The sequence below is a fragment of the Chiloscyllium punctatum genome, chromosome 9 (genome assembly GCF_047496795.1).
Source record: "Chiloscyllium punctatum isolate Juve2018m chromosome 9, sChiPun1.3, whole genome shotgun sequence".
Lineage (NCBI taxonomy): Eukaryota > Metazoa > Chordata > Chondrichthyes > Orectolobiformes > Hemiscylliidae > Chiloscyllium > Chiloscyllium punctatum.
The window spans coordinates 26,058,022-26,073,402 of record NC_092747.1 but is presented as its reverse complement, the minus strand read 5'-3'; the positions used below and the strand labels follow the sequence as shown (position 1 = coordinate 26,073,402).

The 15,381-nt window shown below is 43.0% G+C and overlaps 1 protein-coding gene across 3 annotated transcripts in view; it reads left to right on the top strand.

Annotated features, from left to right (window-relative positions):
- The window catches only part of LOC140481228 (rho guanine nucleotide exchange factor 17-like), a 442,785-nt gene that overhangs the window by 414,055 nt on the left and 13,349 nt on the right, over positions 1-15,381 (top strand). For 2 of the 3 annotated variants that reach the window (XM_072577087.1, XM_072577085.1), the window contains exons 14-19: positions 1,706-1,971; positions 4,611-4,857; positions 8,144-8,230; positions 9,377-9,444; positions 10,850-10,998; positions 12,037-12,211. In XM_072577087.1, coding sequence (XP_072433188.1) covers positions 1,706-1,971; positions 4,611-4,857; positions 8,144-8,230; positions 9,377-9,444; positions 10,850-10,998; positions 12,037-12,211 — 992 coding nt within the window. The remainder of the gene's footprint in view (positions 1-1,705; positions 1,972-4,610; positions 4,858-8,143; positions 8,231-9,376; positions 9,445-10,849; positions 10,999-12,036; positions 12,212-15,381) is intronic. The other variant, XM_072577086.1, reaches the window with a different exon arrangement.

Below are 15,381 nucleotides of genomic sequence, written 5' to 3'. Positions count from 1 at the left end.
TTTACCATTCTTTCATTATGTGAGAGTTAATAACTTGGAAGAATTTACAAATTGTAAAAATAATCCATTTTGAACTACTAATTCAGCCAAGTATATTGTCACAATTTGTTTTACTGCCAATTCTTTGATCTTTGCAAACCAAATCTTCTTTCCAATAACATGGAGTAAAACCGAAAATGCAGTTTTATGTAGCTGCCCTCCTTTTCCCTGTTTGAAAGTAGGTTTGTACAGCTGACCAGTTCAGATAAATGACCACTGAGAGCATACATTTAGAAAACTATTTCACAAAATGGAAACTTATACCTGTTTGAGCCAGTGGCTAGCTGCTATTTTTAATTGCCTGTACTGTTTGACTCACAAAGTCCTAGTGAATGAGAGTATTTAAAGAGTATTATTTCTACATGGTGGGAACCTATATAAAGAAAAGTGCAGTGCATAAACTGGTGAAGAAATACCTTTAAAATTATATTATTGTTTAAATGTAATTCCCTTTTCTTTCAATCAGGTGATTATATGTAAATGCTAAAACAGAGAAAACAAAGTTTATTAAGAGTTTGTTAACTGCTTGTTAATGTCAGGATTGTGCTTGTTAAATCTTTTATTTTGTGAATGTTAGACTTGCCTAAATGTAGTTGTAATTCAGAAGGAATGACTTTGTTTTATGGAATTATCCTTGTGTCGAACTCTCCGAAGCGTGCATTTTTCTTTGTGTATAAATAGTTATTTTTGACTGTATCATCGGGTACAGGGAGTATATATATATTTCTTTTAACAATACATGCAGATGAAAATATATAGATCAAGCTGGCTGAACCAATATTCCTGTTTTTATCACATGAGGATATATGTCCCTATTCGCCCCAGGTTTTGCCCACTCTCACAGCCCCATGATCTCTACAATTGGTCTTCGGCCCTGTGCTCAAACCCTAACAGGCACTCTCATGAAATACTTATACATTTTCTTTGGGCACGAAACTGTATGTGGCACATTTCCATTGAGACTCCTTATAGTTGTGATATTCTGCGATGGCAGTTCACCTGGAGTGGTATTATACACATACAGCAATGGTCCCACTGACCTTGTAAACTACCACCCGTATTGCAACCTCCATTTTGTTTCCAAAGTCCTCAGAGGTGTTAGAAAATCAGGGAGTGCTTGGAACACTCAGCAGATCTGACGAAGAAACTGAGTCAATATTTTAAGTTGAATGTGACACTTCAGAAGAGACCTGTTGTTATCTCCCAAATCTGTTCCTCTCTTGCAATATTTGAACCTTTTCAATCAAGTTTCCACGTCGACTGCAGAAGTGAAATGGCCTTTTTCAGAGTTGCAGATGATATACTATGTTATTGTGACTGTAATCCACATTCCCTTCTCATACTTGAGCCTCTGAAATGGTTGACGGCATAAACCTCCTCCATGTACTTATGGTTGTCCAGCTGAGTGAGGCTCCCCTCGCCTGCTTCCTTTCTTATCCATTCAGTCAGCACCAGAGAATCTCCTGGCTTCTCTTCCTGCTGTTGCTCCTGCCTGCATTAGCTTTGGAGTCCATCACTGGTCTAAACCTTGCCCCTGTCCTATTTCTCATCTGTGTGCTATTTCAAGAGCAATTAATGAGGGCAAGACAAGGGGAAAGGCAGCAGAAGGGAGACAGTGCAAAGAATGTGCGGTGATTTTGTTTTTTCTCATCTGCCTTGTTTTCAGAGACAGGTCAGAGTTGCTTCTGAGCCCTTCCTGTGTACACCCACACCGAACTAGCACTGTCTCCTTGGAAGAACCAACTTCACAGCAGCCATTCCATATCTCCATTTCAAACTCTGCTCAGTCACTGGGAGAACTGACTGAAAGTGGAAACAGAAGCTTGAACCCATTTGACAGCGATGACACAGAAGATGACGAGTCATCCCCAAGCCCATCAGGCACACTGAGGAGTCAGGCCAGCAGATCCACCATCTCTTCGGGTACAGGGAGTAAGCAGGACCTGAAACATTCTTATTTTCTGGTTATTACTTGTATGTGGCACATTGCCGTATCTTGTTTTTTTCAGTTAGTACTTTTGTTCTCAGTTCAAACTTCAAATGGGATGGGTCTGTGTCACTGTCTCCTTCGCATCCATCCTCAATAATGCTCTGGTATCTTTATGTATGCCATTAATTTTCAGTTTCTTCTTTTTCGATTAGATATTTCCCACTCCCATTCACTGCAGACCTGCTCAGTGTCCTTGGGCAGTATCACTTTGTAAGGGAGAAATGTGCAAAACTCTATATTCTGGCCATAGAACAGTGCAGCACAGAAACAGGAACTTCAGATAACCAGATGCCAAGCATGATGCCATTTTAAACAAATACCATCTACCTATACATAGTCTGTATCCCCCTATTCCCTGCTTGTGGAGGTTATCTGCCCAAATCCCTCTTTAACTTTACTAACATATCTGCTACTAATACCTCTCCTGGCTGCAGGTTCCAGGCAGCTACCACCCTCTGTGTAAAAGCCTTTCCTCACACATCTCCCTTCAACTTTCCCCATCTCAGATCAAGCCTGTGCCTCCTAGTGTTTGACATTTCCACCCTGAGAAAAGGACTCTGACTATCCAACTTATCCATGCCTTTTATAACATTATTTAGAGTTGCAGAGTTGTAGAGTCATACAACACGGAAACAGACCCTTTGGTCCAACTTGTCCATGCCGACCAGACATCCCAAACTGATCTTGTCCCTTTTGCCAGCATTTGGCCCATACCGCTCTAAATGCTCCCTGTTCATATACCCAACCAGATGCCTTTTAAATGCTGTAATTCTAACAGCCTCCGCCACACACGCATCACCCTCTGCGTGAAAATGTTGTCTGTCACATCCCTTTTAAATCTTTCCACTCTCACCTTAAACCTATGTCCTCTAGTTTTGGACTCCCCCGTGATACCTTTACCCAACTGTAAGATCAGGAATTTGGCAAGGGGGGAAGCATTGATGAAATCTCCTGTATCTCTCAGATTAAACACTCTATTGCCATGCTATGTTCTCGTAACAAATCTGTGGCTTTATAGATACTAAAGGCATTAAAGCACCTGAGGATGGTGTGGGAAAATGCTGTTGAGGCAGTGATCTACTGTGTTCTTACATTCCTAAAATAGCCTGCAAAGCTACGAATAAAAGTACACAAGCTCCCAAAATATTCCTTTCTTTCTTTAGGAATTTTCATTCCAATTCCTTCTCCTGGCACCAACTGTTGTAAAGTCATGATTCATACCATGGTTCTGTGGATATTTGGTAGCCCGGTGATACCTTGTCTCAGTGCCACGGTGGCTCAGTGGTTAGCACTGCTGCCTCACAGCACCGGGTCCCAGGTGCGATTCCAGCCTTGGGCGGCTGTCTGTGTGGAGTTTGCACATTCTCCCCGTGTCTGTGTGGGTTTCCTCCGGTGCTCCGATTTCCTCCCACATTCCAAAGATGTGCAGGTCAGGTGAATTGGCTATGCTAAATTGTTCATAGTTGTTAGGTGCATTAGTCGGGGGTGGGGGGGGGGGGGCGGTGGGTTACTCTTTCGAGGGTCGGTATGGACTTGTTGGACTGAAGGGCCTGTTTCCACACTGTAGGGAATCTAATAAACTGAGGTCTCATCTTGGCCAATGTAGACTAGGAATGGCTGTGACTGGAATCAGTTAATTGAGCATCTCACAGGGTTTACCACGTGACACACTTTTCCATTTTTCAAATGAGATTGGCTTTTACACAATCCATAGAAATTTTCCACCAGCTCCAGCAGTTGGCTTCCCCAAGTTGTCACAGCTGAGCCTGACTTTTGTGAATGTTTGCCCCTCAGACTGTAACTTACAAGATCTGCAAAGTGCCACGACTTGTGGAAAGGAGAATTGTTCTCAAAAATGTCAAAGCTTTTCAGTGTTTTCTTGAAAAGTTTAAAATCCTTTGAAGAAAACATCCTTTCTTAATCCAGAGTGGTTAAGCAATACACCTGTTCACCTGCAACAAGTTCCTTCTCCCAAGAAGATTCAGAGATTTAAAGATAACATAATTCCAAATGTTTTGTAATCTCTAAGATACCTACTTGTGATTTGAAAATATTCCTATGAAGAAATCTCACAAAGATAAAGAGTTAGAGTTTGTTTCAAAGTGCACACTGAAGGTACAGATTCTTGGCAAAACTATTACCATTAAGAATTACAAATCTAGAACATTGGTGCATCAATTTATAGCATCATAGAATGGGGAGGGGTGTACAGAAATCTTGCACAGTTTCTATATTCAGCAATGTCTTGGCATTTACTGGGCTGTTCGAAGTATTTCTCTAGATTGTTGAATTTGAATGTGAATCCAACCTGTATCTCTCTCAACTTAGTGGCCAGATGTAGCATGACCTACTTTGGAATAGGCCCTGTATCAGTCTTGTTAAATGTGTTGACTCCTGAAGGAACTGCATAGTGTGCAAAAATGAACTCGAAGAGAAAATAATGGTGTGATGTTAGAACAGGAACAAAGTTAGCACTCCAGCACATGGGAGAAAGAAAAAAGATTGAATTAGACAAACTCACCCTTCACCTTCATGCCAGAAACACAGCCAATCAATCCACACCAATGATTTTCTCTTGCAGATGAGGAGATGTCAAGTTCCAAAGATTTTGCAACAGAAACGACAAGTTCAGAGGAGGAACCTGAGTCTGATTTCATAACCAACTCCAACACTTTGTGTCAAACAAGGAACAGTGACAGTCCAATGGATGGTCGGGCAATGAGAAGATCGAGTAGAGGGTCCTTCACCAGAGCAAGCCTGGAGGAACTTCTGAGCATTGATCCTGAGGCTAACCAAAGCTCCATGTGGCTCGGAACAGAAGATGGCTGGTGAGTGGTCACTTTCTCATTCAAATTATTCACTGGTAAAGTTCAAAGCAAGGTCAACATATGGTGTCATTTAAGTGCCAGGCCAAGTTGAATTAGGAAAGCAGCACTAGTTGGAACACTGTCTGCATAATTTTACTCATAGAGATAAAAACTTTAGAAACTTAGTTACTTCTTGTAGTTATGCTTATGGTTTCACATGCCTGACAGATCAGCAGGAATTGGGGTTAGACTTGGTGTTGGGAGAGAGCAGTTGGGAGTTAGGGGTAGAATGGACGGAGCAGTGGGACTGGGAACAGTATTCTGTTCCCTCTTCCATATGACTCATTCTGACTCCCACTGTATCAATGCATTGAAGCAGTTTAATACAAATTCAGAATCTCGCACCAAGAAAGACATTCATCTGGCTCATTGTGTATGTGCCAACTCTTTCAAGGAGCTTTCCAATTGCTTCTACTCTCCCACTCATTCCCCACAGCCTGTAGATTCATCTTTCACAAACATACACCCAATCTTTTGCTGTTTGTTGCCATATCACTAAGATTATGACTGAAATTGAAACACAATAATTTTACTTCCAACAGATTCCAACGGTCATTTCATGACTCATCCCAACCTTCTAAATAAGTTGTCTAAGAGTAGGTTGATGTTCCAAAGGCAGGAGATAAATGATGTTAAAATTATAATCGAGTAAATTAAAAAGCTAAAAGAATATATTGGAGTTGTCCTTGCCTTAAATGCAAGACGTCTGATAAAAAGGCAAATAGGAATGAGCAATAAATGCTGGCCAGCCAGTGATCCACATCCCACAAATGAATTTTTTAAAAATTTAAAAAATAAAGATAAATATGATGTGTGATCAGGAAGGTTTTGCTGAGGTTGTAGTATCAGATACATGGTAGAACATACGCAGAGAGTTGTGAATGCATGGAATGCGGGACATTTAAGTGACTGCTGAACATGCACATGGAGACCAGTGCGTTAAGGGGTGCGTAGGTTAAGTTATTATATTTTACATTAGGATTAAACCTCAGCACAACATTGTGGGCCAAAGGGTCTGTTCTGTGCTGTACTTTTCTATATTCTATGTTCTATTTTCAAATATGCATTACTGGAGAATATAAATTGTTTAGAAGAGAAAATGAGGACTTGTAGTGCAAAGGTAACTTCCCCACCTGCCCCACACCAGGATTTATTGGCCATGGAAGATATATTTATAACATGACCAAATAGGTTGATCATTAGCTTCTAACTTATTCCAATGTGCCTAATGGCAGGCACTAAGAATGGGAGGGTTTCTTGGTCAGCCATCCTGCAGAAGGCAATGGCGGTCCACTGCAAGGCTTTCCGCAAATGTAGACCAATTCAATAGAGGTCCATTGTTCAGCCCTCGGAAACAAGAACAGGAGAACAGGCAGACAGTAGCGAAAACACAGCAGTGCAGCAGAATATTAGCTCAGTCATTGAGGCACAACTAAGAGCGAATGTAACAATGGAAAGAGCTAGCACAGAATCACCTCCAATACAAATAACAAATGCAATCCATTTGAGACAATAGCATTTGGCACCTATTCCATGTTGCATTCAACTCTCTTGTTAAATTTGCGTCAAATGTTCTTTTATTAACGGAAGATCATTGCCTTGCAGTAATTATTGTAACATGACAACCGGATGTTATTGTAACTTCTGCAGTCACATGCACATTGTATGCAATTCAAATCATTTGTGATTCTGTAGAAAGAAAAGTTCTGAAGAAGGATCACGGGACCCAAAATATTAACTCTGCTTTCTCTCCACAGCTGCTGCCAGACCTGCTGAGTTTTGCCAGCAATTTCTGATTCCGTTTGTGACTCTGTAGAGTTTAGCTCAGCTATTGAATTTTAACAAAGCCACCAAATGGTCAGGTTGAATATTATAATAACACAAGATGTAGCATTTCCAGAGGATATTTAGAAAAGCTTATCGCAATCAGAGTCAGTGTTGTTTTGTGAATGAGAAATAATATTTGACAAATTTTCTAGAGTTCTTTGAGGATGTGACAAATAGACTTGAAAAAGGGGAGCTAGTGGATGTGGTGTATTTTGATTTCCAGAAGGTATATGATAAGGTGCCACATAAAAGGTTATTACACGAGTTAAGAGCTTATGGTATTGGGGGTATGTACGAGCATGGATTGAAGATTGGTTAGCACATAGTATATAAAGAGTTTAGATTAATGGGTCTCTTTCAGATTGGAATGACATAACTAGTCAAGTGCCACAAGAATTAGTCTGACAACCTCAATTGTTTACCATTTATATTAATAACTTGGAAGAGGGGACAGAGTGTAATGTATCCAAATATGCTAAGGATATAAGGAATCTGCAAGGGGATATCATTGGGTGAGTGGGCAAAAACCTGGTGGTTGGAATTTAATGTAGGGAAGTGTGAGGTCATGCACTTTAGAAGGAAGAATCAAGAGCCACTCACTTATTTAAATGGATGGAGACTCCAAAGAAAAGTGCGGCCCTGAAGTATCTGGGTGTGCTTGTGAATGAAACACAATGTTAGCAGGTACTGCAACAAGAAATTAAGAAGGCAACCATTTTGGCTTTTATTGTTAGAGGGTCGGAGTTTAAAAATAGTGAGGTCATTGTTACAGCTGTACAGGGTCTTGGAATACAGGAGCACCAGGAGTACCATGTCCAGTTTTGGTCCCTGAGTCTAAGCGAGGATGTGCTGGCGTTGGAGGCTGTTAACTGAGACTCACTTGACTGATTCCTGGGATGAAAGATTTAGCAAGAACAGCTAAGCAAGTTAAGCCCTTATTCATAAGAGTTTAGAAGAATGAGGGGTTAACTTATTGAACTATACAAGATTCTAAAAATCTCTACCTCGGAGCATTGTGGAGGCTAGATCACTGAAATTATTTAAAGAGGCGGTGGAGGAATTGAGGACTATGAGGAGGTGCTGTGAAAGAGGAGTTGAGGCCTGGGAAAACCAGTCATCGGTGGTAGAGGCAAAAGCCTCCTAGCATTTAAGAAGTATTTAGATGTGCACTTGCAGTGCCAAGGCATAAAAGGCTATGGGCCAAGTGCTGGAAAATAGGATTAGAATAGTTGGGTGGTTGCTTTTGATTGGCACAGACTTGACCGCTTTCTCTGCTGTGGACCTCTTATAGAATGGTGGGGCAGGTTTGAGGGGTTAACTCGCCTACTCTTGCTCCTATTTATTATATTCTTATGTTATCATTCCAAACCTTTGCAGCTCCCTGTGAGCTTGATAATGTTGGTCCACATCTTTTTTTCAGCATTCATGTCTATCAGTCATCTGATAGCATCCGGAACCGGAAGAACAGTATGAAAATGCAGCACTCTGCGGCAGTCATGTGTATCCTGTGAGTACAACAGCAATGCTTCACATGTATTTTAGATTCACTCTTTCATGAAGCGTCTAAGTTTGTGCTCCTGCTTGTTAAACTGGCAGCCTATTGGGATTAATGGATTAATTATTTGTGTCCCAACCAAATGACGATATTAGAGATTTATTAACAGGGCTGATAGTGCCCCTGGCTCTGGGCCAAGAGGTCTGGGTTCAAGTCCCACCTGCTCCAGAAACTCTGAGCAGGTTGCATTAAAATATATTTCAGAAAATAAGTGTAAAGGGGGGAACAGCCAGGCCTGGTATTTGGAAGAAGCTGTCAGACTGAGTAGTTCTTAAACTCTAGCCTCAAAGAAAGATCTCACTGGCTCATTAGCAAAAGTGTAGTTGAGTTGATATTTTTGCCAGAGACCTAGTACTTTAGTTAAAGATGACACACTCTTGGATATTTTTATCTCTTGAAATAGTCAGGGAGAGCACATAATCAAGGGAGAATTCACAATATTAGAATGTCCTCGATTCTTAAAATTCACAATAATTTCCAACATTTTCTCAGTGCTAATGATTCAGATGTAAAATATATATGTCTCAATTTCCTTTTGGAATTAAATCCTAAACTCCCTATAGTGCAGAAGAGGACATTCGGCCCATCGGGTCCACACCGACCCTCCAAAGAGCATCCCTCCCATCCACCCTTGCTGTCCCCATAAGCCCGCATTTACGATGGCTAATCCACATACCCTGTACATTGCTGGACACTACAGAGCAATTTAGCATGGCCACTCCACCTAACCTGCACATCTTTGGACTGTGGGAAAAAATCAGACCAAACCCATGCAGAGAGGGGGAGGACGTGCAAACCCCACACAGAGAGTTACCCAAGGCTGGAATCCCTGGCACTGTGAGGCAATGGTCAGCCACAATGGCATCCATGCTGAAGCTATTAAAGCAATGTGGGCAAATGGTGGCATACACTGGTGAGTTTTGAATGTCTACATGGACCAGTGCATGAAAACTGGGAGCAGCTGTCGAACCTCTTTGTACTTGAAATGCCTCACAAACAGGTATTTGTGCAAAATGACACAGGTACTTACTGTTTGGTTGAAAGCACTATGAGATACGACCAGTTTATCTGCCTCTACTTCTTTTCCTTCTCTCATAGGTACCTCGACAACAAAGTCTTTGTCTCATTGGCAAATGGTGAATTGATGGTCTACCAAAGAGATGCAGGTTTGTTGAGGGTGATGTGTTGGATTAGCCAGATAACTACAAAGAACACCTCAGTAAACACAGTGTTGTCACTCCAGTAAACAAAATCTATGATAAGGTGGCAGAGTTTATCTCGAAGAGTTATTAAGAGTATGAAATAATCCTTGTTTGCTTTTATCTCTCATTAAATATATTAGGTATCTAAAATTTACAGGCACATTTAAAACAAAATTTACTCATTTTGCCTAACTGCATTGACTCACTCAATGGTTCCCAGAGGTTGGAGCCCCTGAACGATGGATCACATTCAAGGGACCAAATGACCTATTTCTCTTGAATGTTGCTATGTTCTTCTAGTCAGAAAAATGTATCAGCAAACGGAATGGACTTGTAGATGTCCCTGTAATAGTTCAAGTTTCCCTGGATTTGAAAGTTGGAATGGTTACGTGACTGTGAAATGCCCAACTGCCAAGCCCAATCCTCTCCTGACAATGCATACTTTCGAACAGTATACAGAGAAAAAAAGTGGATGACAACGATGGGGCTCTATATACCCCTGGAAGACTAAAGCCCCTGTGAAACTGCAGCCACCATCCAGCTGCCTCAGTAACACTGACCCTGGGACCATTATTTTACAGTTCAGTTCCATTCTAGGCCAATTGCCAAATTAACTAACAGGGGTGCAGTTAAGGTCATTAAACTAGCTGCTTGCCTGATTATAATTGTGCCATCCCACTCATTTAGAAACACTGTGGTTAATTTTAATTTGTGGAATGGCACAAGGCGAGTGATGCCAAAGCTGCAGCTGATTTTACAACTTTTCTACTAACGTCCATTGCCTTCAGCAGAAGGGAAAATCAGGAGAAATGTCAAACTGGCTGCTACATTTTCTCACTGAATCACAAAGTTAAAATTATATCCCCCTAATAAACCTATCCCTCTCACTTTCACCAGATTTTTAGTTAGTAAGCAAAGAAGTTTTATCTTAAATTAATAGTTTAACAGTTTCTGATTGAACCTTTACCAAACACGATAAGCACATCTCTTCATCTTTAGACATGTGTCTAAAGCCAAAGTTAACATTCTGGTAACTTAGTTCAAAAAAGACGTTGCGGGATTTCCATCAAATTGATTAGCAGTTTCCTGCTGTTAAATTCTTGGCTCTTATTGAAAGCAGACAGACTGAAAAGAAGACATGTCGACAAATATTAAACTGTCACCTTGATCTGAAGCAGCCTTAACACGTACTTAATGTTCACATTCATTCAACAGCGGCTTTGCATCTTGATAATGAATAGAGGAAAATGGGTTGGCCACCAAAAGGATTAAGTATTTCCTCAGCTTGTCAGGGAAAGTCTTAATGGTTGATCCCCTCGATTGCCACAGTATTTTTCTTAATTATTTGTTGTGTTTCGCCCCAACGCAGGAAGTTTCTGGGATCCACAGAACTCCAACACGTTGTGCTTGGGGTCGCCAGGAAACCCTGTCACCAAGATGGTACAGGTGGCAGGAAAGCTTTGGTGCGGATGCCAGAACCGGATTCTCATCATCAACACTGTCACACTTTGCCAGGAGGTCAGTGCTCAGCAGTGGGTTGGCATCATCTGTAAATGCAAACACCAGCTCTGATCCACGGCAATCAGAAGGTAGACCTTGGCACCTCAGCCAGCAGGTTAACATCCCATGCAACGTAAAGGAACAATCATTCCATCAGTGGGGTAGTGCCACTGGATTGAATTTGATTGTTTAAGTTCCACATTAAAATAATGTGACGCCATTCTCATAACAGAAAGTATATGAATACTTAGAACATAGGCTTGAGGACTGGCTCCACTTATATGCTTTAAAATTTAAAATGCCAAAAACCCTGTCATAAAAGGTTTTTCTCCATCTCTATCCAAGTACACAATGTGACCTGGGAGCCGTAAACATCAGGAACTTGGGCACATTGGGAGTGCAAGTCTGTCCACTTTGCCTCCATAATGTTAATGTCACATTTATGCTACAGCAAGCGATGACACCCTGAAGGCCAAAGTGATGGGCTTGCACTTTAATTTTCTGAAGGAATTAATCATGATCCTCAACTTGCCTCCATTTGTCAAGTACAGCAACCAAACAGTATCACTTGTTGTGAAACATATTGTCACCTAAAATGTGAATGATTTAAATATGAAGTAGAAATGCTTGACGATTTTGTAATTATAAAAAAGATCCGATTTAATAAATACAAAGGGGGGGCATAGTGCTCTGCTTTTAAGATGCAGCTGAATACCACTCATTTATTCTTAATCTATTTACGGGAAAGGGACATGGCTGACTTGACTGGAATTGACTGCCCATCCTTCATTACCATTGAGACGGTGGTGGTGGAGCTGTACTGTCCATGCGGTAACGGTGAAGGCATTTCCAGCTGGTTATAATGTTCCGCTAAAGTGACAGTTGGAGAACCTTGTGGAGTTTTGCCACTGTAGATGAAGAGGAATGTACTGTGCAGTAATTAGGCATCATGGCGTACCCTAGTGGAAGAAAGTCTGACCATTGTCCTTATGTTGAGCAACCTTGTGTAAACGTTGAGATTGCTGACCCTTTGTCTGTTTCCACGTTCAATGGCAGCACATGATCCAGATTGGACAAGACACCAATCGGTGTGTGACGAGTATGGTGAGCTCCAGCTTGGGAGTCTGGATCGCACTCCAAAGCAGCGCACAGGTGAAGCTCTACCACGCTGGCACCTATGAAAACCTGGCAGAGGTCGACGTAGCTCCTGCGGTACACAAAATGCTCGCAGGTAAAAACAAAACACTTCACGGAGGTATATCCATAATCGTCTGAGAAGTCAATGTAGCTGGAGCAACTTGTAATGTTTTATGGCTCAGAGATAATAAGATGGCTTCAAGGTAGATTAGAGATACAAAAGCAGAGATGCATTTTAGAAGCAATCACTTTCATCCCACAGTGAAACATTTTCTCTGAAAATGTGATGTTTGAAAATCACTGGGTGAGGCATCAATAGGTATCTTGGAAACTCCACTTCAGCTCAGTTAGTGCCTTCAGTGTGAGGAGGATAGGGTAGTGCAAGGAATTAAATCCATCTGGTTCATATTATGCAGAGTGCATTGACAATGCCTGTGTGATGTCCCAGCCAGGACTCTGATCTGGGCATCACTGGAGGCAGTCATGGAGGCACAGTGGTTAGCATTGCTGCCACACAGCATCAGGGACCTGGATTCAATTCTAACCTCAGGCAACTGTCTGTGTGGAGTTTGCACATTCTGCCCGTGTCTGTATGGGTTTCCCCTGAGTGCCCTGGTTTCCTCCCATTGTCCAAAGGTATGCAAGTTAGGTGGATTGGCCGTGCTAAATTGCCCATAGTGCCCAATGATATGTAAGCTAGATGGATTAGCCTTTGGAAATGCAGGGTTACAGGGACAAGATAGTGGGGTGCATCTGGGTGGGCTACTCTTTGGAGGGTCAGTGTGGACTCGATGGGCCAAACGGCCTGCTTCCAAACTGTTGGGATTCTGTGACTCATCAGGGACAAAAAATAATGAAACAGTACATCTCTATGACTCTATACTAAGGTATGTGATTAAATATTTCAAAATTGAGTAAGGTTGGTGAGTGGCTGGGTGAGTTTATTTTAAATTCCATTCTGGGTTGTGGATATTATTGGCTAGGTCAGCATTTATTGCTCATCCCTAATTGCCCTCCTACTGAGTGGCTGGCTTGGTAACCTCAGAGGGCAGTTGAGATCTGGATATGGGTCAGTGTGGAGTCACGTGTAGGCCAGATCAATAAGGATAGCACCGGGTTAGTCAGGGATGTATCAGGTGGTCAGCTGATTAGTCGTATGGTTGGGGTGATAGTAAAGAGGTGATGGGGCAGTTGGGTCTATGCTGAATTGTGCTATGCTGTTAATCATTGAGTCAGACCAAGTATTAACCCGACTAACCTTTTCAGGGTCAATGCAGGTACGTTCCATGTAACTGATCCAAGTCTCCCATCTTGAGTTCAGTGCTGGAGTCTGCCTGGACAGGCCCTAGGCAACATACATCAGGTGAAAGTGAAGCCTACAGATGCTGGAGGTCAGAGTCAAGATTAGAGTGGTGCTGGAAAAGCACAGCAGGTCAGGCAGCATTCGAAGAGCAGGAAAATCAATGTTTCAGGCAGGAGCCTTACATACATTAGCCTGTTGGAGGTTCAAACCTTGCAGCAATTTCATCGCTTATGTGTGAACCAAGATTTCTCAGGGATACCGACATGCATCCCTCAACTTGCATCCGATATCCGACAATACCAATTCCGGAAGATTTAGGCCATTATCTCAAAGCACGTGAAGTGGTCTGTTCAGCAGTAATCGAATGAAGGGCCTTAATTCTGTATAGTATCCTGACCACTCCCTGCTCAACAGCATGGTCACAGTTTGGGGGTTGCATTGTGCAGAGGGGATTATTGACGAAAGTACAAACACAGATCTGTTGAGAATTCAGTTAGCAAAACTGAAAATTCTGGGAATATTCAGCAATATCTATGGAGACCTAAAGTGTTTGGATGGATGCTGGGTTTGCGCGGGATTGGGCAGAAGGCTGCAAGGTGGTGACCCAACTGCCTTCCTGCCCCTTTCTGCATTGAAGTCCAGGTTGACAAGGCTTGGGGTGGCCACCTGGGCAACACTTCAGGCTGTTAAGGACCTCATTCCGGCTGCTGCTGGTGTTCAATCAGCAGCGGGGGAGGGGTATTCTGGTTGAGGAGGCCACTCAGAAAACCCCAGGGAATCCCATACTTCCTCACTTGCCTGTGTTCAGAGGATCCATTGCCAATCTCTGGATAAGCCCCAGAGCAATACCGACATTGGCCACTGCTCCTGGAGAGTGCTGTTGGAACTATACAACTGCTGGTCTCTAATCAGTTGGAAGCATCATCCTTAAGCACTTCCACAAACTCCAACTAAACCCCATCACTAAGAACATCTTCCCCTTCCCAAACCCCCCCCCCCCCCCCCCCCCCCCCCCACAACAGCTGCAAGGACCGTTCCTTTCAACAGTCCTTGGTGTGTGCCACTCTCCCCACCTGACCCCCCCCCGAAACCCCGGTACCTTCCCCTGCATCTGGAAAAGATGCAAAACCTGACCGTACACCACTTTTCACACCACCATCCAGGGCCCCAAACAATCCTTCCTCTCTTCTAACCTAGTTGACTGCATCAGGTGGTCCCAATGTGGTCTTCCCTACATCGGAGAGACTGAACATACACTTAGGAAACAGCTCACTGAGCATCTCAGCCGGGCCCGCAGGGGCCGACCATTTCAATTCCCCTTCCCACTCCCTTTCCAACATGACCATCCTTGGCTTCCTCCATTGCCAAAATGAACCATAGCGTAAATTGGAGGAACACCACCTCATCTTCCGCCTGGGCAGCCTACAGCTCGGAGGATTCAACGCTGAGTTCTCCAATTTCAAATAACCTCCCTTCCCATCCCTCGACTTCCTTCCCAGCCCCTCCCCCTCCTCCCCCCCCTCCCTTCCACTCCTCCCTGCCACCAATCAGATTTAATCCTCCTATTGACCAACCAGGTCGTACCCTCTCCCTGTCTTCACCTATGAGAAAGTGAGGACTGCAGATGCTGGAGATCAGAGCTGAAAAATGTGTTGCTGGAAAAGCGCAGCAGGTCAGGCAGCATCCCAGGAGCAGGAGAATCGACGTTTCGGGCAAAAGCCAGAAGGGCTTATGCCGGAAACGTCGATTCTCCTGCTCCTTGGATGCTGCCTGACCTGCTGCGCTTTTCCACTGTCTTCACCTATCCCCACTTCACCACCCTGTCCCAACCTCCCCTTTATCTGCAGCTCCCCCCACACCCTCTCCCAGTCTTGAAGAAGGATTGCACTCGAAATGTTGACTTCACTTCCTAAGACTACCTGGCTTGCTGTGTTGTTCCACCCTAAGACCATAAGACCATA